At 40.0% G+C, this 27,024-nt stretch overlaps 1 protein-coding gene and 1 long non-coding RNA gene across 9 annotated transcripts in view; both read left to right on the forward strand.

The window, feature by feature from the left end:
- Positions 1-4,509, forward strand: part of LOC126083054 (uncharacterized) — an 18,939-nt gene extending 14,430 nt beyond the window's left edge. For all 3 annotated transcript variants that reach the window (XR_007518708.1, XR_007518709.1, XR_007518707.1), the window contains exon 4: positions 974-4,509. This is a non-coding gene — a long non-coding RNA (uncharacterized LOC126083054). The remainder of the gene's footprint in view (positions 1-973) is intronic.
- A 2,960-nt stretch (positions 4,510-7,469) lies between these two features.
- UNC13B (unc-13 homolog B) overlaps positions 7,470-27,024 on the forward strand; it is a 196,452-nt gene continuing 176,897 nt past the window's right edge. For all 6 annotated transcript variants that reach the window (XM_049896494.1, XM_049896495.1, XM_049896496.1 and 3 more), the window contains exon 1: positions 7,470-7,794. In XM_049896494.1, the coding sequence (XP_049752451.1) occupies positions 7,773-7,794 (22 nt within the window). In that variant the 5' untranslated portion in view covers positions 7,470-7,772. The remainder of the gene's footprint in view (positions 7,795-27,024) is intronic.

Below are 27,024 nucleotides of genomic sequence, written 5' to 3' on the forward strand. Positions count from 1 at the left end.
AGTATGTGTCCAAAATAAAACTATCTTTGTTTCCAAACCTATTCCTCCTATATTTCCTGCATTTAAGCCTGGGTATGGCTTAAAAAAAAAAAATTTTTTTTTTTTTTATGGCTTAGACATAGTCATGAAGTTCGTAGAGGGTGTTCCCCTGCAGCAAAGTCCTTACCCCAATCTCTTCCTCCTGCCCGAGGGCTCCCAAAAAGGCAGCTACAGGGCCAACTCTGTGTATTTTGGCCTTCTTCTCTTGAGATTCTTTGGTACTCTTAGTTACCTACTTTTCTTTCTTTTTTTAAAAATAATATTGTGTTTTCGGTGAGAGTTTACACGGCAAATTAGGCTCCCGTTTAACAATGTCTACAAAAATTATTCAGTGTCATTGGTTACATTTTTCACAACATGTCAACATTCTCATTAATTCCATTCTGGTTGTTCTGTTTCCAGTAATCTAGTTTCCCTGCCCACTTACCTTCTCATCTTTGCTTCTAGGGCAATTGTTGACCATTTGGTCTGATATACATAGATGATTTCTTTAAAGTAGTGCAGTACTCGTAGGTTATATTCTTTATTTTATAAGCCACTCTATTATTTAGCTAAAAGGTAACCTCAGGGGATAGTTTTGATTCAAGGGCTAAAGACTATCTTAGGGCAGTAGTCTTGGGGAGCTGTCCAGTCTCAACTAGTCCAGTAAATCTGGACTTTTTAAGAATTTGAGTTCTGTTTCACACTTTTCTCCTGCACTATTAGGATCCATCTACTGTGGCCCTGAATGGTTGCTAATGGTAGTGGGGCACCATCTAGTTCTTCTGGGCTCAGGATAGATAAGGCCATGATTCATGCAGGCCATTAGTCTTGTAGACTAGTTTCTTCTCTGATTCTTCGTTTTTCTCCTTTCTCTTTTGCTTCAGATTAGTAGAGACCAATAGTTTATTGTATACTCTTCTTGATCCCTCTCTCCCTTCTCCTTATTTCCTAGGTCACTGAAAGTCCTCTCTCTCAACTGCCTGCAGCTAAATCTAAGTATGAACTCCTTTCAAATGCTAGGGGACTTTCAAGTATTGTACTAGGATAACTAATGAAGACAGTGGGACACAGAAGCTCTGACTTTCCATCTCAGTTTTAGTTGGTTCTGAAGATACCACCTACTTTGCTGATGAGTGTAACTGGCTCTGGTCAGTACTTTGCAGGCAGAGGACCTTACTGCCTGCTTTCCTTGCACTTTACATTTTAACTGGGAAACTCAGATGCCTTGGAGCCTGCATCACAACTTCAAGACAGTGACTCTTGCTCTACATAGCCCATCTTCACCTCCTAGCTGCATTCACCCCTACTATCTGCAACGTAAGTTATAACGAACATGTATTTGGCATTTAACAACAACAACAAATTGGACATGTAGTATGTACAAGGTAATTGAAATGCATTTCATCATTTAAACCTCGAAACCATCTTATGAAGTAGGTACTATTATTACTCCCTGGGAAACTGAGGTCAAGTAACTTGCTCAAGGTCACAGAACCAGAGCTAGGACTCAAATCTAGGTGTGGTAGAGGGACTTCTAGGATGGCCCCCAATGATGCTTGTTGCATGGTGGTATTTACAATCCTGTGTAATCCCCTTCTTTTGAGTGTGGACTGGGCCTAGTGACTTGCTTCTGATGAATAGGAAACAGTAAAAATAATGCAATGTGATTAGGTTCCAAAAAACCATGATTTCTGTTGTGTGAGTGGACTCTATTGCCTTCTCAGTGTGGATGCTTTGATGAAGCAAGCTGCCATGATGGACAAGCCCACATGGCTTGTTGGGCAAAAAACAGAGGCCAGCCAATAGACAATAAGGAACTGAGGCCATCAGTCCAACAGCCTTATAGCAACTGAATCCTGCCAACACTCAGGTCAGTGAGGTTGGAAGTGAATCCTTCCTCAGTCAAGCTGACACCTTGAATGCAGCCTGTGAGAGACCCTGACCCACAGAAACTGTGAGATAATAAATGTTGTTTTACCTAAACTAGCACAAACAGTGGTAGAACAACTAAATAGACCCATAACAAAAGAAAAGATTGAAAAGGTAATCAAAAAACTCCCAACAAAAAAAAGCCCTGGCCCGGACAGCTTCACTGCAGAGTTCTACCAAACTTTCAGAGAAGAGTTAACACCACTACGACTAAAGGTATTTCAGAGCATAGAAAAGGACGGAATACTCCCAAACTCATTCTATGAAGCCACCATATCCCTGATACCAAAACCAGGTAAAGACACCACAAAGAAAGAAAATTACAGACCTATATCCCTCATGAACTTAGATGGAAAAATCCTCAACAAAATTCTAGCCAATAGAATTCAACAACATATCCAAAAAATAATTAACCATGACCAAGTGGGATTTATACCAGGTATGCAGGGATGCCTCAACATTAGAAAAACAATGTAATCAAACATATAAATAAAACAAAAGACAAGAATCACATGATTTTATCCATTGATGCAGAAAAGGCATTTGATAAAGTTCAAAGTTCATGATAAAAATTCTCAGCAAAATAGGAATAGAAGGAAAATTCCTCAACATAATAAAGGGCATTTATACAAAGCCAATAGCCAACATCATCCTAAATGGAGAGAGTCTGAAAGCATTCCTCTTGAGATCGGGAACCAGACAAGGATGCCCTTTATCACCACCCTTATTCAACATTGTGCTGGAGGTCCTAGCCAGAGAAATTAGGCGAGATAAAGAAATAAAGGACATCCAGATTAGCAAGGAAGAAGTAAGTATCTCTATTTGCAGATGACATGATCTTATACACAGAAAATCCTAAAGAATCCTCAAGAACACCATTGAAACTAATAGAAGAGTTCAGCAGAGTATCAGCATACAAGATAAACATACAAAAATCAGTTGGATTCCTCTACACCAACAAAAAGAACATCAAAGAGGAAATCACCAAATCAATACCATTTATGGTAAACCCCAAGAAGATAAAATACCTAGGAATAAATCTTACCAGAGATGTAAAAGACTTATACAAAGAAAACTACAAAACACTTCTGCAAAAAACCAAAAGAGACCTACATAAGTGGAAAAACATACCTTCCTCATGGATAGGAAGACTTAACGTTGTAAAAATGTCTATTCTACCAAGAGTGATCTGGATATTTAATGCAATTCTGATCCAAATTCCAATGACATTCTTTAATGAGATGGAGAAACAAATCACCAACTTCATATGGAAGGGAAAGAGGCCCCAAATAAGTAAAGCATTACTGAAAAAGAAGGACAAAGTGGGAGGCCTCACTCTACCTGATTTTAGAACCTGTTATATTGCCACAGTAGTCAAAACAGCCTGGTACTGGTACAACAACAGATACGTAGACCAATGGAACAGAATTGAGAATCCAGATATAAATCTATCCACATATGAGCTGTTGATATTTGACAAAGGCCCTAAATCAGTTAAATGGGGAAAAGACAGTCTTTTTAACAAACGGTGCTGGCATAACTGGATATCCATCTGCAAAAAAATGAAACAAGACCCGTATCTCACACCGTGCACAAAAACGAACTCAAAATGGATCAAAGACCTAAATATAAAATCTAAAACGATGAAGATCATGGAAGAAAAAATAGGGACAACGTTAGGAGCCCTAATACATGGCATAAACAGTATATAAAAGATTACTAACAATGCAGAAGAAAAACTAGATAACTGGGAGCTCCTAAAAATCAAACACCTATGCTCATCCAAAGACTTCACCAAAAGGGTAAAAAGATTACCTACAGACTGGGAAAAAGTTTTTAGCTATGACATTTCCAATTAGCACCTGATCTCTAAAATCTACATGATACTGCAAAACCTCAACTACAAAAAGACAAATAATCCAATTAAAAAATGGGCAAAAGATATGAACAGGCACTTCACTAAAGAAGACATTCAGGTAGGTAACAGATATATGAGGAAATGCTCACAATCGTTAGCCATTAGAGAAATGCAAATCAAAACTACAATGAGATTTCATCTCACTCCAACAAGGCTGGCATTTAAACCAAAAAACACAAAATAATAAGTGTTGTTGAGGTTGTGGAGAGACTGGAACACTTATACACTGCTGGTGCGAATGTCAAATGGTACAACTACTTTGGAAATTGATTTGGCGCTTCCGTAAAAAGCTAGAAATAGAACTTCTATACTATCCAGCAATCCCCCTCCTTGGAATACATCCTAGGGAAATAAGAGTCTTTACACGAACAGATATATGCACACCCATGCTCATTGCAGCACTGTTTACAATAGCAAAAAGACGGAAGCAACCAAGGTGCCCATCAACAGATGAATGGACAAATTATGGTATATTCACACAATGGAATACCACGCATCGATAAAGAACAGTGGTGAATCTGTGACGCATTTCATAAATGGAGGAATCTGGGAAGGCATTATGCTAAGTGAAATTAGTCAGTTGCAAAAGGACAAATATTGCATAAGACCACTATTGTAAGAACTTGAGAAATAGTTTAAACAGAGAAGAAAATGTTCTTTGATGGTTAAGAGAAGGGGGAGGGAGGGAGGGTGGGAGGGGGTATTCACTAATTAGATAACAGATAAGAATTACTTTAGGTGAAGGGAAAGACAACACACAATACAGGCGAGGTCAGCACAACTGGTCTAAACCAAAAATGAAGTTTTCTGAATAAACTGAATGGTTCGAAGGCCAGCGTAGCAGGGGCGGGGGTTTGGGGACCATGGTTCAGGGGACATCTAAGTCAATTGACATAATAAAATCTATTAAGAAGACATTCTGCATCCCACATTGGGGAGTGGTGTCTGGGGTCTTAAACGCTAGCAAGCAGCCATCTAAGATGCATCAATTTGTCTCAACCCACCTGGAGCAAAGGAGAATGAAGAACACCAAAGACACAAGGTAATTATGAGCCCAGGAGACAGAAAGGGCCACATAATCCAGCGACTACATCAGTCTGAGACAAGAAGAACTAGATAGTGCCTGGCTACAACCGATGACTGCCCTGACAGGGAACACAACAGAGAACCCCCGAGGGAGCAGGAGAGCAGTGGGATGCAGACCCCAGGTTCTCGTAAAAAGACCAGACTTAATATCCGACTGAGACTAGAAGGACCCTGGAGGTCATGGTACCCAGACCTTCTGTTAGCCCAACACATGAATCATTCCCAAAGCCAACTGTTCAGACAGGGATTGGACTGGACAATGGGATAGAAAAAGATGCTGGTGAAGAGTGAGCTTCTTGGATCATGTAGACACTTGAGACTATGTTGGCATCTCCTATCTGGAGGGTGGATGAAAGGGTAGAGTGAGTCAAAAGCTGGCAGAATGGACATGAAAAGAGTGGAGGGAAGGAGCGGGCTGTCTCATTAGGGGGAGAGCAATTAGGAGTATACAGCAAGGTATATATAAATTTTTGTGTGAGAGACTGACTTGATTTGTAAACTTGCACTTAAAGCACAATAAAAATTAAAAAAAAAAAAGTTGTTTTAAGCCACTGAGTTTTGGGTAATTTGTTAAACACTAATAGATAATACACCAGGGGAATCTGACTGGCTCCAAAGTCCATGCTCATCACAGTTTTATTAGGGCATTTTCCAGTAAGGGAAACTTTCCATCCTCCATTGAATGGCCTCTGCATCCCCTAGGAGAATCCTTGATCCTGTAAAAGCTCTGTATTTTGTCACTATACTCACTTAGAAACGCTGGTGGTATAGTGGTTAAGAGCTATGGCTGTCAACCAAAAGGTTAACAGTTCAAATCCAGCAGGTGCTCCTTGGAAACCTTATGGGGCAGTTCTACTCTGTCCTATAGGGTTACTATGAGTTGGAATCGACTCGATGGCAATGGGTTTTTGGTTTTGGTTATACTCACTCCCTCCCAGAATCCAGTTCAATTTCTTTTTAGTTCTTTGTTCTTGTGGTGTAGGACAGCTGGGCTAAATAGCTGGGTAGGCTTACCCCCGGTATCTCAGAGAATGCCCATGGTCTTGGGGTCAGGCATCTCTGTTGACTAGGCTAGCTGATTACCTCGTTCAAAATCTTGCTCAGGGAATTACCCTAAACTTGGGTAAACACTGGGAAGATCAAGTCTTCTCATTTCCTTCTCCAGCATCCTAGCCATCGCATTTGGAGTGTCAATCTCTCATAGCACCTATTCCAGTGAGAAGAATCAGATGGTAACTAGGCTTGCTTTTGGAAGACATAGACCCAGTCAGATAGACAAACCCTTCCTGGGTTTGGCAGGCAGGATGGTATGGGACCAACAGCTGGCAAACACCGAAACATGACCTGGGCTAATGAGGCCTTAGAAGGCTCCTAGTCTAGTGGTACTCAACCCTGCCTGCATAGGGGAGCTTTTGAAAATAGAACGCCTGAACTCTACCCCCAAACCAATTAAATCAGCATTCGGGGTTTGGATATGTACATCATACTACATACGTATCTTCTTTCTGGTCTTGGTTTTTCCAATTTCTTACATGTGCATGCATTATTTTTGCCAGAAATCCTCTGCTTAAAATGCCCCTTCCCTCTCCATCTTTCATTCAGTAAATATTTACTGAGTGCTTCCTATATATTAGGCACCATTCCAGGCATTGGAGGTACAATGGTGAGTGTGAAAACAGGTATTCATTATATGAGAACCAGTATGTGAGTACTTGCTTACTTGGATTTTTTTTTTTTTTACTTAGTTCCTAATTAAAACCTCCTTCGCCCTTTGGGGTCGCTATGAGTCGGAAACGATTCCATTGCAAAAGGTTTTTTTTTTTTTTGGTTTGCCCTATGGCTTAACCTATAGCTTGTTAAAGTGTTAAAGGCAAGTGCAGGAGAAAGATGTGACAGCTCCCATAAAGATTACAGCCTTGGAAACTTTGGGGCAGTTGCAGTTCTACTTTGCCCTATAGGGTCGCTGTGAGTTGGAATCTACTGGATAGCAACGGGTTTGGTTTGGTCTGGACACTGTCAGCTGTAAGGACTAGGTTCTTTAAGGAAGCCCAGTAGAAATTCTTCAAAGAACCGGTTCCTATGTGGAAGCCCCGCCCAAATGGGAGGATAACCGAACCCACTGCCGTAGAGTCGATTCCGACTCATAGCGACCCTATAGGACAGAGTAGAACTGCCCCGTAGTTTCCAAGGAGCGCCTGGCGGATTCGAACTGCTGACCTTTTGCTTAGCAGCTGTAGCACTTAACCACTACGCCATCAGGGTTTCCACGAAAGGAGGAAGGAAAAAAAAAAAAAAAAAAAAGGATAGAGGGCTTCAATTCCCGCCTCACACAGGTGAGGGACAGCCTCTCTTAGCTTTAAGCTGTATTAGTGGGCGGAGCTGCCTTCTGTCTCGCACGTAAGGAAAGCGGAAGGGGACTCCGCCTTCTACGTGCCTGGAGGGGCGGGGTCGGTGGACTAGGCGTGAGTTGATTGGCTGGGGGCGGGACGCGCCGGGTTAGCTCCGCCCAGGCGCTTGCTCAGATCCCCGGTGGAGTGACTGAGGGAATCCGTTTGGCTCCTGCAGCCTCCCAGCGATGGCGCCGTGGTGCCGCGCCCAGTTCTCTGCCTGCCAGCCGATACCCACCACTCTCCGTAGCTCACTCAGACTGTGAGAAGTGGGGCAGGTCCGAGGGAGCGGCCGGACGCTGTCTGTGACTGGGACCATGAGGAGCGGCCAGACCAGTGGCGCTGATAGCGGGAGCAGCCGCGGCACCTGCTGAGAGGAAAGGGAGCGGCTGGGGCGCGGGGCGCGGCGGAGGCTCGCCGGCGCCTCGGCCATGTCGCTGCTCTGCGTGCGCGGTGAGTGTGCTTACCTGGGGGTGGGAGTGGAGGAGGTGTCGCCGAGGGGGTGCCAGGACGCTTTCCGTAGGCGTCCGGTTACCACCTTTCTCAGACTTCACTTACCATCCGTGCCTCGAGGGACGATTATATTAAATACTCATTTATAGATATGTGCAGACTTCTGTTCCGCTCACTCTTGTTTTTCTCCACGCTTCTGCAAGGAACTGTTACCTACCTTTCCATTCCGGTAGCCATGTGATAGTGTTGTTGGCTGGCAGGCCTATATCCTATTAAACGGTGATCGGGGCTCTCCACTAGTGAGAGTAGATGAGCTGGGAGACCGCAGATGGTGTCCCCAAATAGTGGGCAGCCTCCCATTCTTTTCTTCCTCTTCCCTCCTCCGTAAAACTACTACAGTAGCAGATTCTTTTATCACTCTTTGAAGGTGTAGTGGCACAGCCGTCACATCCCTTTCTTCCACTGTATTTTTTGGTTGCGCCTCTCACTATTACTTGTCCTGTTCCCTGCTCCTTCCCTGTAACCCTAACCTGTAGTCAACCAAAAACCCACCTAGTGCCGTCGAAGGCTAGGATTATTCTCATATCCAACTCATAAAGATGTTTTGGCTTCTCTCCTTTCTGAGAAGAGCATAGGAGGTGTCTCTTTTTAAAAAACAAAAGTTCCATCAGAGTAATTCGAGGCTTTATTGCTTTTTCACTGAGGCCTGTTGACCCATCTAAGAAGATATGTTAAGGTAAGAGCTTTGGAATTAATTTAAGATAAGGCAAGGTGCACGGTTTAAGCTCCATAGTGTAGGGACTGTTTCTTACTGGTTTTTGTATTCCCAGTGCCTGACACAGTAGAAGCTTAATGCCGATGTTGAATGAATGCAAGGACTGTGATTTTACAGAGTATCTCATCAGAAAAAGCAGGGTTTTTTTTTTTTTTTTTTAGGAATTTGATTTTAGGAAATTCAAGTTAAAATACCTGGTCATTCTGTGTTGATCAAGGTGGAATAAGGTGACCTGAGAGAAAGAATTTGTCCGCTAGAGCCTTCTCTAGAGCCTTTTCCTGGCATCTTTCACTGGATAGTTAGAGTTCATGTTTCCTTTAGCTTGAGGGATTAGAAGCAGGATTGTTTGTGATCTCTGAATTCAGTGTATCCCCCAGCTGCTGGCAAATGGAAACTGCTTTAATCTGTTCTCTTCCACCCTTTTGTTAAATCTGCATTAATCCAAAATGGATTTGATTATTTCTGGGGATTATGAGACGCAGAATTTTTCTTCTTTATGGTTGATTTTTCATTAATGAGAATTTTTCTTTGCTTTTAGTCAGACATTTTTCTCTCAGGAGCTGGGGATCAATTCATTCCTTTAGATCCTGCTGCTGAGTAGCAGGATTTGGGAGAGGTTGGACTTTGCAAGGTCTTTGGACAGTTTGTTAATTCTCTACTGCCACAGAGTATTACAGAGCTAGTCCTTATGAAAGACTCTTTAGGCAGAAACACTTATAAACCAGAAATTCCTATTTAAATGAATTTAAAGAACTTCAGAGAAGGGCTGCTACAGTTTTCATTAGTTCTAATGCTACAGGTTTCATTGTCTAGAAATTCTACTATTTAGCTAACCTCTTTCCCTTTCAATGTTACATTAGTCCAGTTTCTCCTCTTTGGATCTGGGGAAATGAAGGCTGGCAGATCACTGTCTTTTGAATGGAGATATTCTAAATATTATTAATTATGGAAGTGAGCAGCTACCTTGTATACAAGTATTCATATTAAATGGTAAACTATTCTTCCTGCAAAAAACTTAGAGAAATGGATAAAAATAAATCTTTCTAAAGTCATATTTCTTGTGTTATATTTTGACAGGAGGAATGGTACTCATATTCTGAAAGTGGCCTGTGTAGTGACAATGTATAACAACTCAATTTCAGTGAATATTGGAATAGAATTGAATTAGAAACTTTTCCCATGTAGATAAAGTTCAAACAGTAGTTAACTTGATGTAGAAACTATTACTGATTTAATCATCCCCAAACATTTCCTTCAATAAATCAATTGCCTTGTCTAAACTTTTAATCATGCCTTATTGCTTTCAGGTGAAAGACTCAGTAGTCTGACCCTTGCCCTCCTTTTGGAGTCCTGATGGTGAAGTGGTTAAGAGGTCAGCTGCTAGCCAAAAGGTTGGCAATTCAAAACCACCAGCTGCTCCTTGGAACTCTATGGGCAGTTCTACTCTGTTCTACAGGTTGCGATGAGTCAAAATTGACTCCACCACAGTGGGTTTGGTTTGCCCTCCTTTTTAACTCTATATTCTTGCATACTCTTATACGGACACCTCACTCTAGCACTAACTTTGTTTGTTCTTGCCTCTGTACTATTCTGCACTTCTATCCCTGAAATTCTCTGTCTGTGTTTTCTGTGTGTCTAAAATATATTCTTTCTTTCCCCGCTTACATTCTACTTTCTTTGTTGAAAACTTCATTCAGTTCCGCAGTCCACAGGGCTCTCTTTCCCCTTTGAACCCTAGAAGCACTGCTTGGTGACTGGTCTGATATTGTTATGCTATGGTAACCCAGATGAAGGAGATAATAACACTGGTCAGATCGTATCTAGAATTTTGTGTTTAGTTCAGGATGTTCTAAGAGGAACATAGAAAAACTAGACTATGTTCAGAGGAGATTGATTAGAATAATGAAGTGTAGAAACTATTTGAGGAATATGGGAAGTTTAGTTTTGAGAAGATTTAAGAGGGAGAATATCATAATAATAGATAAAAATTGCTTAAAGTACAGTCATGTGGAAGACAAATCGTCTTTTTCTATAGTTCCAGAGGACAGAACTGGGACTAGTGGACCAGTGATTGAAAATTGCAGGAAATTAGATTTTAGCTTAATGGACTGAAGAACGTTAACAGTTAGGGTTGTTCTTAACAAATGTAATGGACTACTTATTAGGAAGTTAATTTTTTGAATCAGGACACTTTAAGCAGAGATTGAATAGCGGCAAGGGCGTTGTAAAAGGGATATCAAAGTTGGATGGGAGGTTAGACTTGAAGAGTATTAAGAAATCATTCTTTTATAGAATTTGTTTAGGCCTTCTTTAAATATTTGGGAGCAGCTTCCTCATAATACTAATACTTTTTGCTTCCACAGGAGCCAGTACTACATTAGCAACTCCAATAAACTAAATCAAGGGCTTTCTTTTACTTTTGTTGTCTTAGTATTCATGACTAGTTTCTCCAAATAAATTAAAAACACTTTGAGAATTGCGCCTTTCCACAATATTTCTTTGTAATTCCCACAGTGTTTATAATAGTACTTAGCTATTAGTTAAATAGAAGCCCTGGTGGTACAGTGGTTAAAGAGCTCAGCTGCTAACCAAAAGGTCAGCAGTTTGAATCCACCAGAGGCTCCTTGGAAACCCTATGGGGCAGTTCTACTCTGTCCTATAGGGTCATTATGAGTCCAGCTTGATGGCAGTGGATTTATTATTTTTGGTTTTTAGTTAAATAATAGATCTATGGATTCCCCTTTGCCCCCCACCATTTGAACCTAATTTGAACCACCTGCTTTCAAGTGACCACATTTAACTTGTTTAAAAAAAAATTTTTTTTTTTTTTTTGTTTTAAAAGCAATATGTGATAATGTATTGCTAAATGTAGTGGTATATATGTAAATTTTAGGAAAGTCAAAATGTAGGAAAGTATAAAAGGGAAAATAAAATTCTCATAGTCTCACCACCCCCAAAAACCATTGTTAACGTTTTTATTCATTGCTTTTGTTGATTTGTTTTGTTGTTTTTAAGAAGTTAGTGTGTATAGATGATAAGAAATTCAAGCAGTTTAGGGTGTAAAAAGAAAAAAAGTTCTCCTGTCCCCAATCTACTATTCTCACTTTCCAGAGGTAACTATTCTTTACTGATTTTTGTATATCCTTCTAGAAATTTTCATTGCATGTGAGTATCTAGATTCCACAATTAAATGTATATAGTATTCCTCATCTTCTTAAAAAAAAAACTCAATGATATATTATGGAATATTTTTCTGTCAGCTCATGTGGATCTACATCTTCTTTTTAATGGCTGTGGACTGTTCCTCATAAGAGTGTACATAATTTAACCAATTTCATTTTGACACACATTCAGGATTTTTTTCTTTTTGTTATTACAAAAATGTTACAATGAACATCCTTGTAAATAGGTTTTCCTCGTATGTTTGGGAATCACCAAACAGCTTTCCACCTGGGCTTTATAATTTGCTCATTGCTATTTTCTTTGACATAATAGTTATACTCAGCTGGACCCATAGAGCAAAAAGAAATGTCTCAGCAACTCTCACCCAGCATTTCTCAAGTCAGCATCCTTTATTAGAGGCAAGTCCTTCATCAATAGGCAATATTTTATGCCTACCAAAAAGACCAAAGACCTCTGCTCTTAGAAGTTTGATCCATGTTTTCCATGTATTTTTTCTTTTTCTTCTTTGTATTTAAAAAAGTTTTTTCTATATTGAACATGTATTACTTATGTTTTTAAAACAAAACACTAGTGATCGTAACTGAATCAAGGTTTAAAAAGCTTGTTTTAATTTATCATTACTAATCAGCCTTCTAATTAACTGAGTACTACTAGGCACTTAGAAGGTAAATTCTGATGGCTCAAGTATTTATAGGACACTTTTAAGACATGTTATGGGTTGACTCTTGCCCAAGAACACCTCAAAGATATATTTTGGTTTATTGCCACTACAGAAAGTAGGAATAGTAATGCTTTTAGAGTTTTCAGGCCTAAGGATAGACTGATCAGGTACTTTCTTCTTATCTCATTTTTCTCCAACATTGTTATCTGCCTCAGCTAACTCTTTGCTGCTGGGTTTCTATCACATCATAGTTCTAGTAGTCCCTGCCGTTACAAGCAGAGTGGCTGATGGGTTCCTTTTATTAGTTGTGGCATCAGGAAGTTAGTAATTTTGCCTTTGTCTGAGCCAGGCACCAGTAAAGGGGGAAAGTACCAATTTCCTTTCCTATGGCTATTGTCCTAAACTGTTTGCTTCCTTATAAGCAGTGCACTGCATAATCTCTTAGTTTCTAAAAGTGAAGTTTCTGGAAGTCGGGCTCTTTAGGCCAATTTGATGTTTTGAATTTTTATCCTACTTTACCTGTGCTGTGTATTTCAGACTTTGCTAGGTGAGTTTGCTTAAGGTTTGGGCTGTGTGTCATTTTTTTTTTTTGTCATTAGTAAATATTTGTTGAGTACCTTCTCTGTGCCTGTTTATGATACAAATCAATATAGCAGATAAGAGTCCACGGAATCTAGATAGGTTTTAAAATGTCTCCTTGTATAACCCAGTTACTGTCAAGTTGTTTCTAACTCATGGCGACCCATATATTTCAGAGTGGATCTGCACTCCATAGGATTTTCAATGACCAATCTTTCGGAATTAGTTGCCAGACCTTTATTCCGAGGTGCCTCTGGGTGGATTTGAACTGTCAACCTTTAGGTTAGTAGCTGAACACTTAATTGTTTGCACCATGCAGGGAACCCAAATAATCCATGAGGACCGTCAGGTCTGATTTGAGATTAACAGAATAAGTTAAGTTTCTGCAGGAATGGGGAAATACTGAACTTTTTTAACTTTTAAAGCAAGCTTCTTTAAGTTTGGTTGTTTTATACATACCTTCTAATGAACCATTTTTATTAAAGGACAGAGAAAATTTGCTATTTGTACATTTTAAAAAAACTTTTTAATTGGCCCAAAACATACATACAGAAAAACATACCAATCTTAGGTGCGCTCACTAAATTATCATAAAGTAAGCACACTCATGTGATCAGGGTAAGAACATCCTTGGGAGCTCACCTGATCCTTCCTCCTTATCATTACTGTCCCTCTGTCATTCCCAGAGTAAACCACTATCCTGACCCTGACAGCATAGTTAGTTTTACCTGTTTTAAAACTTTTTATAAGTGGATTTCTATAGTATGTATTCCTTTGGGGCTGGCCTTTTTTTTAAACATTATGTTTGTCAGATGCTTCCACTTAATACATGTAGCAGCAGTTCATTGATTTTCATTGCTATGTAGTATTCCACTGGATGAGTATACCACAGTAATCTTTGCTATGCATTTGCTTATTCCATGTTGGGATATAACTTATGATACTACTCCGAGCATTCTTGTACATGTCTTTTGGTCCTATCCAATATATATTTTTGTTGGGTATATATTTATACACACATACAAGTGATTAAAATTTCTGAGTCATAGATTTTATGTATATGTTCAACTCCGTTGGTAATGAAAAACAGTTTTTAAAAATTCTATCAATTTACACCCCTTGATAATTGTATTTTTGATAGGAAACGCTGGTGGCGTAGTGGTAAAGAGCTATGGCTGCTAATCAAAAGGTCGACAGTTTGAATCCACCAGGCACTGCTTGGAAACCGTATGGGGCAGTTCTCCTCTGTCCTATAGGGTCGCTATGAGTCGGAATCCACTCAACGGCAACGGGTTTGTTTTTTTAAAAAAGGGAGTTGAATGGCCTTTAGTTCTTAGCATTTGGCCAAGGTATCAGACCACTTTGTGGGCATTAACATAATCTTTTTTATGTGTTAATCCTGCAGGCTTGATAATACCTTTCTTTATGACCTGAGATCCGTTTATGCTCAAAATGATTTCTCACATTTAAGATTAAAATTGTGGCCATCATTTTATTCAAAGGAATATAGAGTGCATATTTATGATGCTGAACAAAGATAACAGCCCCAGTCCCTGAACTTAGTGACATTATATACTTTTTAAAAAAAATACTGTTTTTCTAAAGAGGAAAGTTATTATCGTAATTCATTCAGCAACCATTTATCAGCTTTATATATGTCAGGCATCATTAGGTACACTAGGAATATAGTGGTGAAGAAGACAGATACAGTCCCTGCCTTCACACAGCTTGATCAGTGATACAAACCTAATGAAAACAAGTTGAAAATATGGAAAAGTACTAAGGTAAAACAAAACAAAAACAAAAATCACTCATAATTTCATCCCTAGATATTACTGTTAATGTTTCATTTTTTTAGTATGGAGAATTTAAAACATACTGCAGTGTGATGGATTAACATGGCCCTTCCTTCCATAGTCTGTAACTTCCACACAGTGATTGGGTGGGACTGTGCAAATAACCTGTCAGTTTGTTGTGCTGTGGTGGCTTGTGTGTTGCTGTGACACTGGAAGCTTTGCCACTAGTATTTCCCATGCTAGCAGGGCCGCTCTTGGTGGACAGGTTTCAGTGGAGCTTCCAGACTAAGACAGACTAGGAAGAAGGACCTGGCAGTCTACTTCTGAAAAAATTGGCAAGTGACAACCTTACGAATAGCAGTGGAACATTGTCTGATGCAGTGCCAGAAGATGAGCCCATTAGGTTGGAAGGCACTCAGATATGACTGGGGAAGAGCTGCCTCCTCAAAGTAAGAGTCAACCTTAATGACGTGGGTGAAGTCAAGCAGAGTCAACCTTAACGACGTGGATGGAGTCAAGCTTTTGGGACCTTCATTTGCTGATGTGGCACGACTCAACATGAGAAGAAACAGCTGAAAACATCCATTAATAATCAGAATTGGAATGTCTGAAGTATAAATCTAGAAAAATTGGAAGTCCTCAAAAAAGATTGATACACTAGGCATTAGTGAGCTGAAATGGACTGGTATTGGCCTTTTTCAGTCAGACAATCATATGATCTCCTGTGTTGGAAATGACAGATTTGAAGTGCAATGTCATTGCAATCATCGTCAAAAAGAACATTTCAAGATCTATGCTGAAGTACAACACTGTCAATGATAGGATAATATCCACATGCCTACAATGAAGACCGGTTAATATGGCTATTATTCAAATCTATGTACCAACCACTAATGCCAAAGATGAGGAAATTAAAGATTTTTATCAACTTCTGCAGTCTGAAATTGATCAAACATGCAATCAGGATGCTTTGATAATTACTGGTGGTTAGAATGTGAAAGTTGGAAATGAAGAAGGAGGATTGGTAGTTGGAAAATACAGCCTTGGTGATAGAAACGATGCTGGAGATTGCATGATAGAATTTTGCAAGACCGATGACTTTTTAATTGCAAATAGTTTTTTTCAACAACATAAATGGTGACTCTACATGTGGACCTCACCAGACAAAAAATACAGGAATCAAATTGGCTCCATCTGTGGAAAGAGATGATGGAAAACTCTGTATCATCAGTCAGAACACGGCCAGGGGCTGACTGTGGAAGGCACTCAGATATGACTTAATTGCTCATATGAAAGTTCAAGTTGAAGCTGAAGAAAATTAAAACAAGTCCACAAGAGCCAAAATATGACCTTGAGTATATCCCAGATGAATTTGGAGCTCATCTCAGGAATAGGTTTGATGCATTGAACATTAATGACCATAGACCACACAAGTTGTGGGAAGATATCAAGGACATCATACATGAAGAAAACAAAAGGTCATTAAAAAGACAGGGAGAAAGGAAAGACCAAAATAGATGTCAGAAGAGACTCTGAAACTTGCTTTTGAGTGTAGAGTAGCTAAAGTGAAGAAGTGATTAAGTAAAAGAACAGAAGATTTCAAAGGGCAGCTTGAGAAGACACAGTAAAATATTATAATCAAATGTGCAAAGACCTGAAGTTAGAAAACCAAAAGGGAAGAACGTGCTCAGCATTCCTCAAGCTGAAAGAACTGAAGAAAAAATTCAAGCCTCGAGCTGCAATTTTGAAGGATTCTGTGGGCAAAATATTGGATGATGCAGGAAGCTTCAAAGGCAGGTGAAAGGGATACGCAGTGTCACTGTAGCAAAAAGCGTTGCTCGACATTCAGCCATTTCAGGAAGTAGAATATGATTAAGAACTGATAGTACTGAAGAAAGAATTCCAAACTGCACTGAGGGCACTGGTGAAAAACAAGGCTCCAGGAACTGACAGAATACCAACTGAGATGTTTCAACAAACAGATACAAAGCTGGAAGTGCTCACCCATCTGTGCCACGAAATGTGGAAGACAGCTAGCTGGCCAACGGACTGGAGGAGATCATATTTGTGCCCATTCCAAAGAAAGGTGATTCAACAGAATGTAGAAATTATTGAACAATATCATTCATATCATGCACAAGTAAAATTTTGCTGAAGATAATTCAAAAACAGCTGCAGTAGTACATCAACAGGGAACTGCCAGAAATTCAAGATGGATTCAGAAAAGGCTGTGGAACAAAGGATATTACTACTGATGTCAGACAGATCTCGGCTGAAAGCAGAGAATACTAAAAAGATGGCTACCTGTGCTTTATTGACTATGCAAAGGTATTCGACTGTGTGGGTCATAACAAATTATGGGTAACATTGTGAAAATGGAAATTCCAGGACACTTAATTGTGCTCATGTGGAACCTATACCTAGACCAAGAGGCATTCATTCAAACAGAACAGGCAGACACTGAGTGGTTTAAAATCAGGAAAGGTGTGTGTCAGGGTTGTATCCTTTCACCACACTTATTGAATCTCCATGCTGAGCAAATAATCTGAGAAGCTAGAGTATATGAGGGATGCAGCATCAAGATTGGAGGAAGACTCATTAACAACCTGGGATATACAGATGACACAGTCTTGCTTGCTGAAAGTGAAGAGGACTTGAAGCACTTACTGATGAAGATCAAAGACTATAGTGTATGGATTATACCTTAACATAAAGAAAAAATCCTCACAACTGGACCAATAAGCAACATCATGATAAATGGACAGAATACTGAAGTTGTCAAGCATTTCATTTTAGAACACCAAAGACACAAGGTAAATATGAGCCCAAGAGACAGAAAGGGCCACATAAACCAGAGACTCCATCAGCCTGAGACCGAAGAACTAAATGGTGCCTGGCTACTGCCGATCACTGCCCTGACAGGGAACACAACAGAGAATCTTTGATGGAGCAGGAGAATAGTGGGATGCAGATCTTAAATTCTTGTAAAAAGACCAGGCTTAATGGTCTGACCAAGACCAGAGGGACCCTGACGGTCATGGTCTCAGGACCCTTTCATAGCCCAAGATTGGAACGATTCCCGAAGCCAACTCTACAGACAGGGATTGGGCTGGACTATAAGATAGACAATGGTGCTGGTGAGGAGCAAACTTTGAGGCTTAAGTAGACACATGAGACTATGTGGGCAACTCCTGTTTGGTGGTGAGATGAGAAGGAAGAGGGGGACAGGAGCTGTTTGAATGGACCCAGGGAATACAGGGTAGAGAGGAGGAACATGCTGTCTAATTAAGGGGAGAGCAGCTGGGAGTACACGGCAGGGTGTGTATGGGTTTTTGTATGAGAGACTGACTTGATTTATAAACTTTCACCTAAAGCACAATAAACAAACAAACAAATAAATAAATAAATATTAATTTTACTTGGATCCACAATCAACACCCATGGAAGCAACAGTCAAGAAATTAGATGATGTATTGCGTTGGACAAATTTGCAAACCAAAGAAAACCTAAACCCATTGTCATCGAGTCAACTCTGGCTGTGAAAGACCTCTTTAAAGTGTTAGAAAGCAAAGATGTCACTTTGAGAACCAAGGTGCACCCGACCCAAGCCTGGTATTTATAATTGCCTCATGCATGTGAAAGCTGGACATGGAATAAGGAAGGCCAGAGAAGAATTGATGGCTTTGAATTATGGTGTTGGCAAAAAAATTGAATATACCATGGACTGCAAGAAGAATGAACAAATCTGTCTTGGTAGAAGTGTAGCCAGAATGTTCCTTAGAAGCAAGGATAGCGAGACTTCTTCTCATGTATTTTGGACATGTTATTGGGAGGGACCAGTCCTGGAGAAGGACATCATGCTTGGTAAAGTAGAGGGTCAGTGAAAAAGTAGAAGACCCTCCACAAGATAAATTGGCACAGTGGTTGCAACGGTGAGCTCAAACATATCAACGATTGTGAGGCTGACACAGGACCAGGCAGTGTTTCAATGTGTTGTACACAGGGTTGCTGTGAGTCAAAACCTAACAACAGGAAAAACACTTTGCAATGGGTGGTTAGAGAAGGCCTCTCTGATGTGAAGACATTTAAGATAAAACCTGAAGTGAGAAGGAGTTAATTGGTAGACTGTTGGTGATGGGGTGGGAAAAAATTTCTAGGTAGAGGAAATGGCCTTGTCAGAAGGCCCTGTGTGCAGGAAGGGATAATAATGTTCCAGGAAGCAAAGGAAGGCCAAAGACTATAGCAGAGGGAAGAGAGTAAAGCCAGAGAAGTTGAAAAGTAAGCAGGGGCCAGATAAGGCAGAGTTTTAGGCCATGGTAGAAAGTTTAGATTTTATTCTGTTTGCAGGGCAAAATCATTGAAGGATTTAAGTAAGGAAATGCTATGATCTGATTAACATTTTTCAAAGATGGTTGGTGGAGGATGGATGTAGAATATATTGGAGAGAGCAAGAGTGAATATGGGAGACTAAGTAGTAGTCTTTTTTCATATACCAGGTGATATATGGGGACGGCTTCGACTACTTGGTTAATGGACGTTGAGATGGAGAGTAGTGAATGGATTTGAGCACTATTTAGCAGGTGAATTGATAGAACTTGATTGATTGGAAATGGGGTGTGTTAGAAAAGGCGTCCTCAAGAATTGATTCACAGGTTTCTGGTTTGAGCAGCTGAGTGAATGGCGGTCCTCTTTACTGAAGATTGGATGAAAGAACTGTCTTAGTTGGAAGATAGATCAAGAATTTATCTTTAGGAATATTAAGTTTGAGAAGCCTGGAGTTTGGAGTTTAGAAGATTAGTCCGGAGATGGACATTTGGAAATTACAACTATAGAGTTAGTATTTTAAAAAATGGGAATAGATTTTATCATCTAGGGAAAGAATATAAAGGGAGGAGACATGGGAGCAAGTTCTGAGAGATGCCAATATCTGAGAGATTGGAGGTGGCTGCATAGGAGACTGAAAGAGAGAAGCCAGATATGCAGCATACAAATCAGTAGAGTGTGGGTCATGGGAGTCAAGAGAAGAGTGTATTTAAAAGAGCAAGTTGTCAGCTTGGCCAATAGAGTAAGATGAGAATTGAATTTGGATTTGGAAGCGTGGAGATCACTGAAGGCCTGTCTAGAGTGGTAGGAGTAGCAGCTAGACTGGAGTGGTTAAAGAGTCAATAGAAGTTGGGGAAGTAGCGATAAATATGTGTGAAAATTGTTACAGCACTTGTTCCACATTTGGTTTATATTACTGCTTCCATGCTATACTCTGAGTTCTTTGAGGGCAAGGGTGATGTCATACTTACTTTTCTGACCTCTCTGAAGTCTGTTGTAATGCCTGGATACATAATTGGCCCTCAATAAAATGTTGAATGAATAAATAAACACCTTGTAGTTTTCATAACATATTACCTATTTTACTTTATGGTATTAATCTCACTTTTTCAAATCCACTAATTTACTATAAACATTTCTCCTTTTGATCATTAGGGGCCTCATTTATTTTACTTTTTGGTTGTCAGACTTCACTAAGAAAAATTTGTCATGTCCTTTAGATTTTTTTTGGAGCGTATTTTTTTCTCTTTTCCTCTTTTAGATTGTGAATGGGTTTCACTGTTAAAGAAGTGTGTATTTGTCATAATTCAGTGTATTCTACATTTGTATAGATTTTCTTTTTAGCCTTCATTTTTTGTGAAGCCTGAAAGGGCAGGAACTGTAGTTTTTATACTTACACCCATAAATATCCTCTACCCTTCTGAGGAATTTGTCAGATTCTTTTTTTTTTTTCCTCTTTTAAGTTTTTTTTTCTGTATAGCCCTGTGGAAACATTTATTGAGTACTTTTAGCAGCACAGTCATTCCCTTTTCATAGTCATTAGTTTCTCCATATTTCGTCATTTCCTTTTCCTTTAGCTGCTCGACGTTTAAGAGCAAGTTTCAGGGTCTCCTTTGACATCCATCTTGGTTTTTTTGTTTCTTTCCTGTCTTTTCAGTGACCTCTTGCTTTCTTCATGTATAGATGTCCTTGATGTCATTCCACAACTCATCTGGTCTTCGGTCATTAGTGTTCAATGCGTCAAATCTATTCTTGAGTTGGTCTCTAAATTGAGGTGGGATATACTCAAGGTCATATTTTGGCTTTTGTGGACTTGCTCTAATTTTCTTCAGTTTCAGCTTGAACTTGCATATGAACACTTGATGGTTTGTTCCACAGTCAGCCCCTGGTCTTATTCTGACTGATGATATTGAGCTTTTCCATTGTCTCTTTCCACATATGTAGTCGATTTGATTCCTGTGTATTCCATCTGATGAGGTCCATGTGTATAGTCAGCATTTATGTTGGTGAAAAAAGGGATTTGCGATGAAGAAGTCATTGGTCTTGCAAAATTCTGTCATTCCATCTCTGGCATTGTTGCTGTCACCAAGGCCATATTTTCCAACTACTGATCCTTCTTTGTTTCTGACTTTCACATTCCAATTACCAATAATTATCAATGCATCCTGATTGTATGTTCAATCAATTTCAGACTGCAGAAGCTGATAAAAATCTTCAATTTCTTCATCTTTGGCCCTAGTGGTTGGTGCGTAAATTTGAATAATAGTCATATTAACTGGTCTTCCTTGTAGGCGTATAGATATTATCCTACTACTGACAGCCGTTGTACTTCAGGACTGATCTTGAAATGTTCTTTTTGATGATAAATGCAACACCATTCCTCTTCAAGTTGTCATTCCCAGCATAGTAAACTATATGATTGTCCAATTGAAAATGGCCAATACCAGTCCATTTCAGCTCACTAATGCCTAGGATATCGACGTTTATGTGTTGCATTTCATTTTTGATGATTTCCAATTTTGTTAACAAATTATGGATAACATTACGAAGAATGATAACTCCAGAACACTTAATTGTGCTCATGAGGTACCTGTACATAGTTCAAGAGGCAGTTGTTCAGACAGAACAAGGGGATAGTGAGAAAAAGTGTATGTGAGGGTTGTATCCTTTTACCATACCTATTTAATCTGTATGCTGAGTAAATAACCCTAGAAGCTGGACTATATGAAGAAGAACGGGGCATCAGGATTGGAGGAAGACTCATTAACAACCTGCATCATACAGATGACACACCTGCTTGCTGAGAGTGAAGAGGACTTAAAGCACTTACTAATGAAGATCAGAGACCACAGCCTTCAGTATGGAGTACACCTCAACATAAAGAAAACAAAAATCCTCACAACTGGACCAATAAGCAACATCATGATAAATGGAGAAAAGATTGAAGTTGTCAAGGATTTCATTTTACTTGGATTTATAATCAACAGCCATGGAAGCAGCAGTCAGGAAATCAGAAGATGCATTGCACTGGGCAAATCTGCTGGAAAGAACCTCTTTAAAGTGTTGAAAGGCAAAGATATCACTTTGAAGATTAAGGTGTGCCTGACCCAAGCCGTGGTATTTTCAGTTGCATCATATGCACGTGAAAACAGGACAATGAATAAGGAAAACCGAAGAAGAATTCATGCCTTTGAATTGTGGTGTTGGTGAAGAATATTGAGTATATTGTGGACAGCCAAAAGAATGAACAAACCTGTTTTGGAAGAAGTACAACCAGAATGCTCCTTAGAAGCAAGGATGGTGAGACTGTGTCTTACATACTTTGGACATGTTGTCAGGAGGGATCAGTCCCTGGAGAAGGACATCATGCCTGGTAAAGTACAGGGTCAGTGTTAAAGAGGAAGACCCTCAACGAGATAGATTGACACAGTGGCTGCAACAATGGTCTCAAGCGTAACAATGATTGTAAGTATGGTGCAGGACTGGGCAGTATTTCATTCTTTTGTTCATAGGGTCGCTATGAGTCGGAACCCACTCAATGGCACCTAACAACAGCAACAGCAACAAATTTCTCCAACCACCACTTGTCTGTCAGTTTGTTGTACTCTGGTGGCTTGCATGTTGCAGTGATGTTGGAAGCTATGGCACTGGTATTTCAAATACCAACAGTGTCACCTGTGGTGGATAGGTTTCAGTGGAGCTTCCAGACTAAGATAAACCGGGAGGAAGGACTTGGTAGTCTACTTCTGAAAAAATGACCAGCGAATACCATATGGATAGCAGCGGAACATTGTCTGATATAGTGCTGGAAGATGAGTCCCTCAGATTGCAAGGGACTCCAAATAAGACTAGGGAAGAGTCCACCTTATTGACGTGGTTGGAGTCAAGCTTTTGGGACTTTGATTTGCTAATGTAGTACAACTCAACATGAGAAGAAACTGCTAAAAAATCCATAAATTATCAGAATCGGAATGTATAAAGTATGCATCTAGGAAAGTTGGAAGTCCTCAAAAATGAAATGGAACACATAAACATCGATATACTAGGCATTAGTGAGCTGAAATGGACTGGTATTGGCTTTTTTCAATCAGACAATCATATGGCCTACTATGCTGGAAGTGACAAATTTGAAGTACGGTGGCATTGCAATCATTGTCAAGAAGAATATTTCAAGGTCTGTCCTGAAGTACAACACTGTCAGTGGTAGGATAATATCTGTACACCTACAAGGAAGACCCATTAATATGACTATTACTCAAATTTATGTACCAACCACTAATGCCAAAGATGAGGAAATTGAAGATTTTTATCGATTTCTGAAGTCTGAAATTGATCAAACATGCAGTCCAGGATGCATTGATAAGTACTGGTGATTGGAATGTGAAAAATGGAAACCAAGAAGAAGGATGGGTAGTTGGAATATATATCGTTGGTGAGAGACATGACACCAAAGATTGCATGATAGAATTTTGCGAGACCAACGACTTCATTGCAAATGCCTTTTTTCAATAAGATAAATGACAACTGTACATGTGGACCTTGCCAGATGGAGTATGCAGGAATCAAATTGACTACATGTGTGGAAAGAGACGATAGAAAAGCTCCATATCATCTATCAGTCAGAACAAGGCCAGGGGGGGACTGTGAAACAGACCATCAATTGCTCCTATGCAAATTCAAGTTCAAGCTGAAGAAAATTAGCACAAGTCCACAAGAGCTAACGTATGACCTTTGAGTATGTCCCACCTGAATTTAGAGACCATCTTGAGAATAGATTTGACTCTTTAAACACTAATGACTGAAGACCAGATGAGTTGTAGAATGCCATCAAGGACATCATGCATGAAGAAAGCAAACGATCATTAAAAAGACAGAAAAAAGGAAAAATCTAAAATGAATGTCAGAAGAGACTCTGAAACTTGCTCTTGAATGTAGAATAGCTAAAGTAAATTGAAGAAATGGTGAAGTAAAATAGCTGAGCAGAAGATTTCAAAGGTTGGCTTGAGAAGGCAAAGTAAAGTATTATAATGAAATATGCAAAGACCTGGAGATAGAAAACCAAAAGTGAAGAACATGCTCGATATTTCTTCAACTGAAAGAACTGAAGAAAAAATTGAAGCCTCGAGTTGCAATTTTGCAGGATTCATTGGGCAAAATACTGAATGACACAGGAAGTATCAAAAGAAGATGGAAGGAATACACAGAGTCACTATTAAAAAGAATTGCTTGGGAGGTGGGGCGAAGATGGTGAAGTAGTCACATGCTTCCTGTGGTCCCTCTTAAAACAAAGATGTGGAAAAACAAGTGAATTGAGTATGTATGACAGTCTAGGAGCCCTGAATATCAAAGACAAAGTGGAGGAGTCAGACCGAGAGGCAGGGGGAGGGAGAAACAATTCAGAGGCAGCAAGGATTTGCCAGAACTGACCTGGCTGGGACCCTGCAGGCTCGATCACCCAGCCCATGTGAGTTGAGGCAAGCAGTAGTGCTTGGGACATGTTTTCCACGCTGGGAGAGAGATTGAGCAGCAGAGTCTGTTCAAGCGTTCAGAACCAGGGAGAAGCCGTGCTGATTCTGTGAAAATTAAGTGCAAGCATCTAACCTACTGTAAGGGGTCATAAAAAACCCTTCCCCCCTCTGGGAAGTATCACTCTCCCATTTACCTGCTCCCTTCCCACTCTGCTCTGGTCCCTATCTAGCTTCAGAGATTGCCATGTCCCCTGGGCTGGAAGTGGGACCCGTCATGTGCCCAGAGCCTGTCTCCTGGCTTTGGAGAGGGTACAAATTAACAAACAGGAAAAAATAACCTGCCAGCTCCCCTAAGCTGAGAACTCAGGGCAGGCATAGCCCCTTTGCCTAGGCACAGGCATCAGGGGTCCATGGACTTTGAATGCTTTTCACCCCTGCCTAGACCTGTGTGGGTCCCTTTCAACAGCGTAAGCCCTCATTAGCATAGTACAACAGGCTATATACCTGAAGCCTATTTTCAGCTGTATAGCTATAACTGCACAAAGAACCAGATTTGTGACATTTGACACCACCCTGCCCACTAAGCATGGTCTTCACCTACCCACGTCAGGGGCGTGAGGACTGGTAGCTCCACCCACTTCACCTAGCCACCTGCGACAGGGGTCTGAGAGTAAGTGGTGCCTCCCAGTCCTTACAGCAAATAACATTGGGTGCTCACAGTCTGACTGCAAAACCCACCCACCTACTCACTCCAGGGAATGGGGAACCCAGGCACTCAGGGGCAGGGGTCAGCCCCCTATCTTGCTCAGCACATAACCCCCTACTGCAGCCAGATACTTGTGCCTACTCCAATCACCACTGTGTAGCCCTGTCTAGAACTGTAGGTGAAAGTCTGCACCACATGCTTGGCGCTGATGACCTGGACACCTGAGCTGAATCCACACAAGAAAAGTAAATGGACTCCTGGGCTCACATACGTAGTGACAGCTCTAACCATCTGGTGACAGGAAGTGAGAGCATCAAAGATGCCAATAATAAAAACAGCTCACATAATCAGCCTATTTGGGCACATCCAAACAAAGCAAGAAGCTAGAACACAGTAAACATAAAATAAATATAATAACTTATTGATGGCTCAGAGACAACCGTCAAATCATATAAACAACCAAAACAAAGAACCAAGAAACCTTCCAGAGGAAGATAAAACAGAAGATAAGATCTTGGAATTACTGAAGGTAAAATTCAAAAGATTAATATATAGAGCTCTTTAAGAGATCAGGAATGAGATCAGGCAAAATGCAGACCAAGCCAAGGAACACACAGACAAAGAAACAGAGGAACTTAAGAAGGTTATACAAGAGCATAATGACAGATTTAACAGGCTGCAAGACTCCATAGAGAGGCTGCAAGACTCCATAGAGAGACAGCAAACAGAAATCCAAAAGATTAATGATAAAATTTTGGAATTAGATGACTCAATAGAAAGTCATAGGAGCAGAATTGAGGAATTGGAAGTCAGAATTAGTGAGACTGAAGATAATGCACTTGGCTCCAACTTACTTGAGGAAAAATCAGATAAAAGAATTTAAAAAAATGAAGAAACCCTAAGGATTACGTGGGATTCTATCAAGAGGAGTAACCTATGAGTGATTGGAGTACCAGAGCTGGGGCGGGGGTGAGGAGAAATAACAGAAAATACAGAGAGGATTGTTGAACATTTGTTGGCCAAAAACTTCGCTCATATTGTGAAAGATGAGAAGATATATATCCAAGATGCTCATCGAACCCCACACAGGGTAGATCCCAAAAGAAAGTCACCAAACCATATTATAATCAAACTTGCTAAAACCAAAGATAAAGAGAGAATTTTAAGAGCAGCTAGGGATAAATGAAAAGTCATCTACAAAGGTGAGTCGGTAAGACTAAGCTCTGACTAGTCAGCAGAAACTATCCAGGCAAGAAGGCAATAGGATGACATATATAGAACCTTGAAGGAAAAAAATTGCCAGCCAAGAATTACATATCCAGCAAAACTGTCTCTCAAATATGATGGCAAAATTAGGGCCTTTCCCAGTACACAGAAGTTTGGGAAATTTGTAAAAATCAAACCAAAATTACAAGAAACACTAAAGGGAATCCTCTGGTTAGAAAATTAGTAACATCAGATAGCAATCCAAGACACAGGATAGAAAAACCAGATATCAACCCAAATAGGGAAGTCACAAAAATAAATCAAAGTTAAAACACTGAATATAGGGAAACAGACATCAATATGTAAAAGATGGCAACACTAAAAAAAGAGAGACTAAATAATGTAGTATTGATCTTTCATATGGAGAGGAAGCCAAGGTGGTATAAAGAAATAAATGATTGATTTAAACTTAGGAAAATAGAAGTATATATTAAGGTAACCACAAAGGAAACTAACAATCCTACACATCAAAA

The sequence above is a fragment of the Elephas maximus genome, chromosome 9 (assembly GCF_024166365.1).
Source record: "Elephas maximus indicus isolate mEleMax1 chromosome 9, mEleMax1 primary haplotype, whole genome shotgun sequence".
NCBI lineage: Eukaryota > Metazoa > Chordata > Mammalia > Proboscidea > Elephantidae > Elephas > Elephas maximus.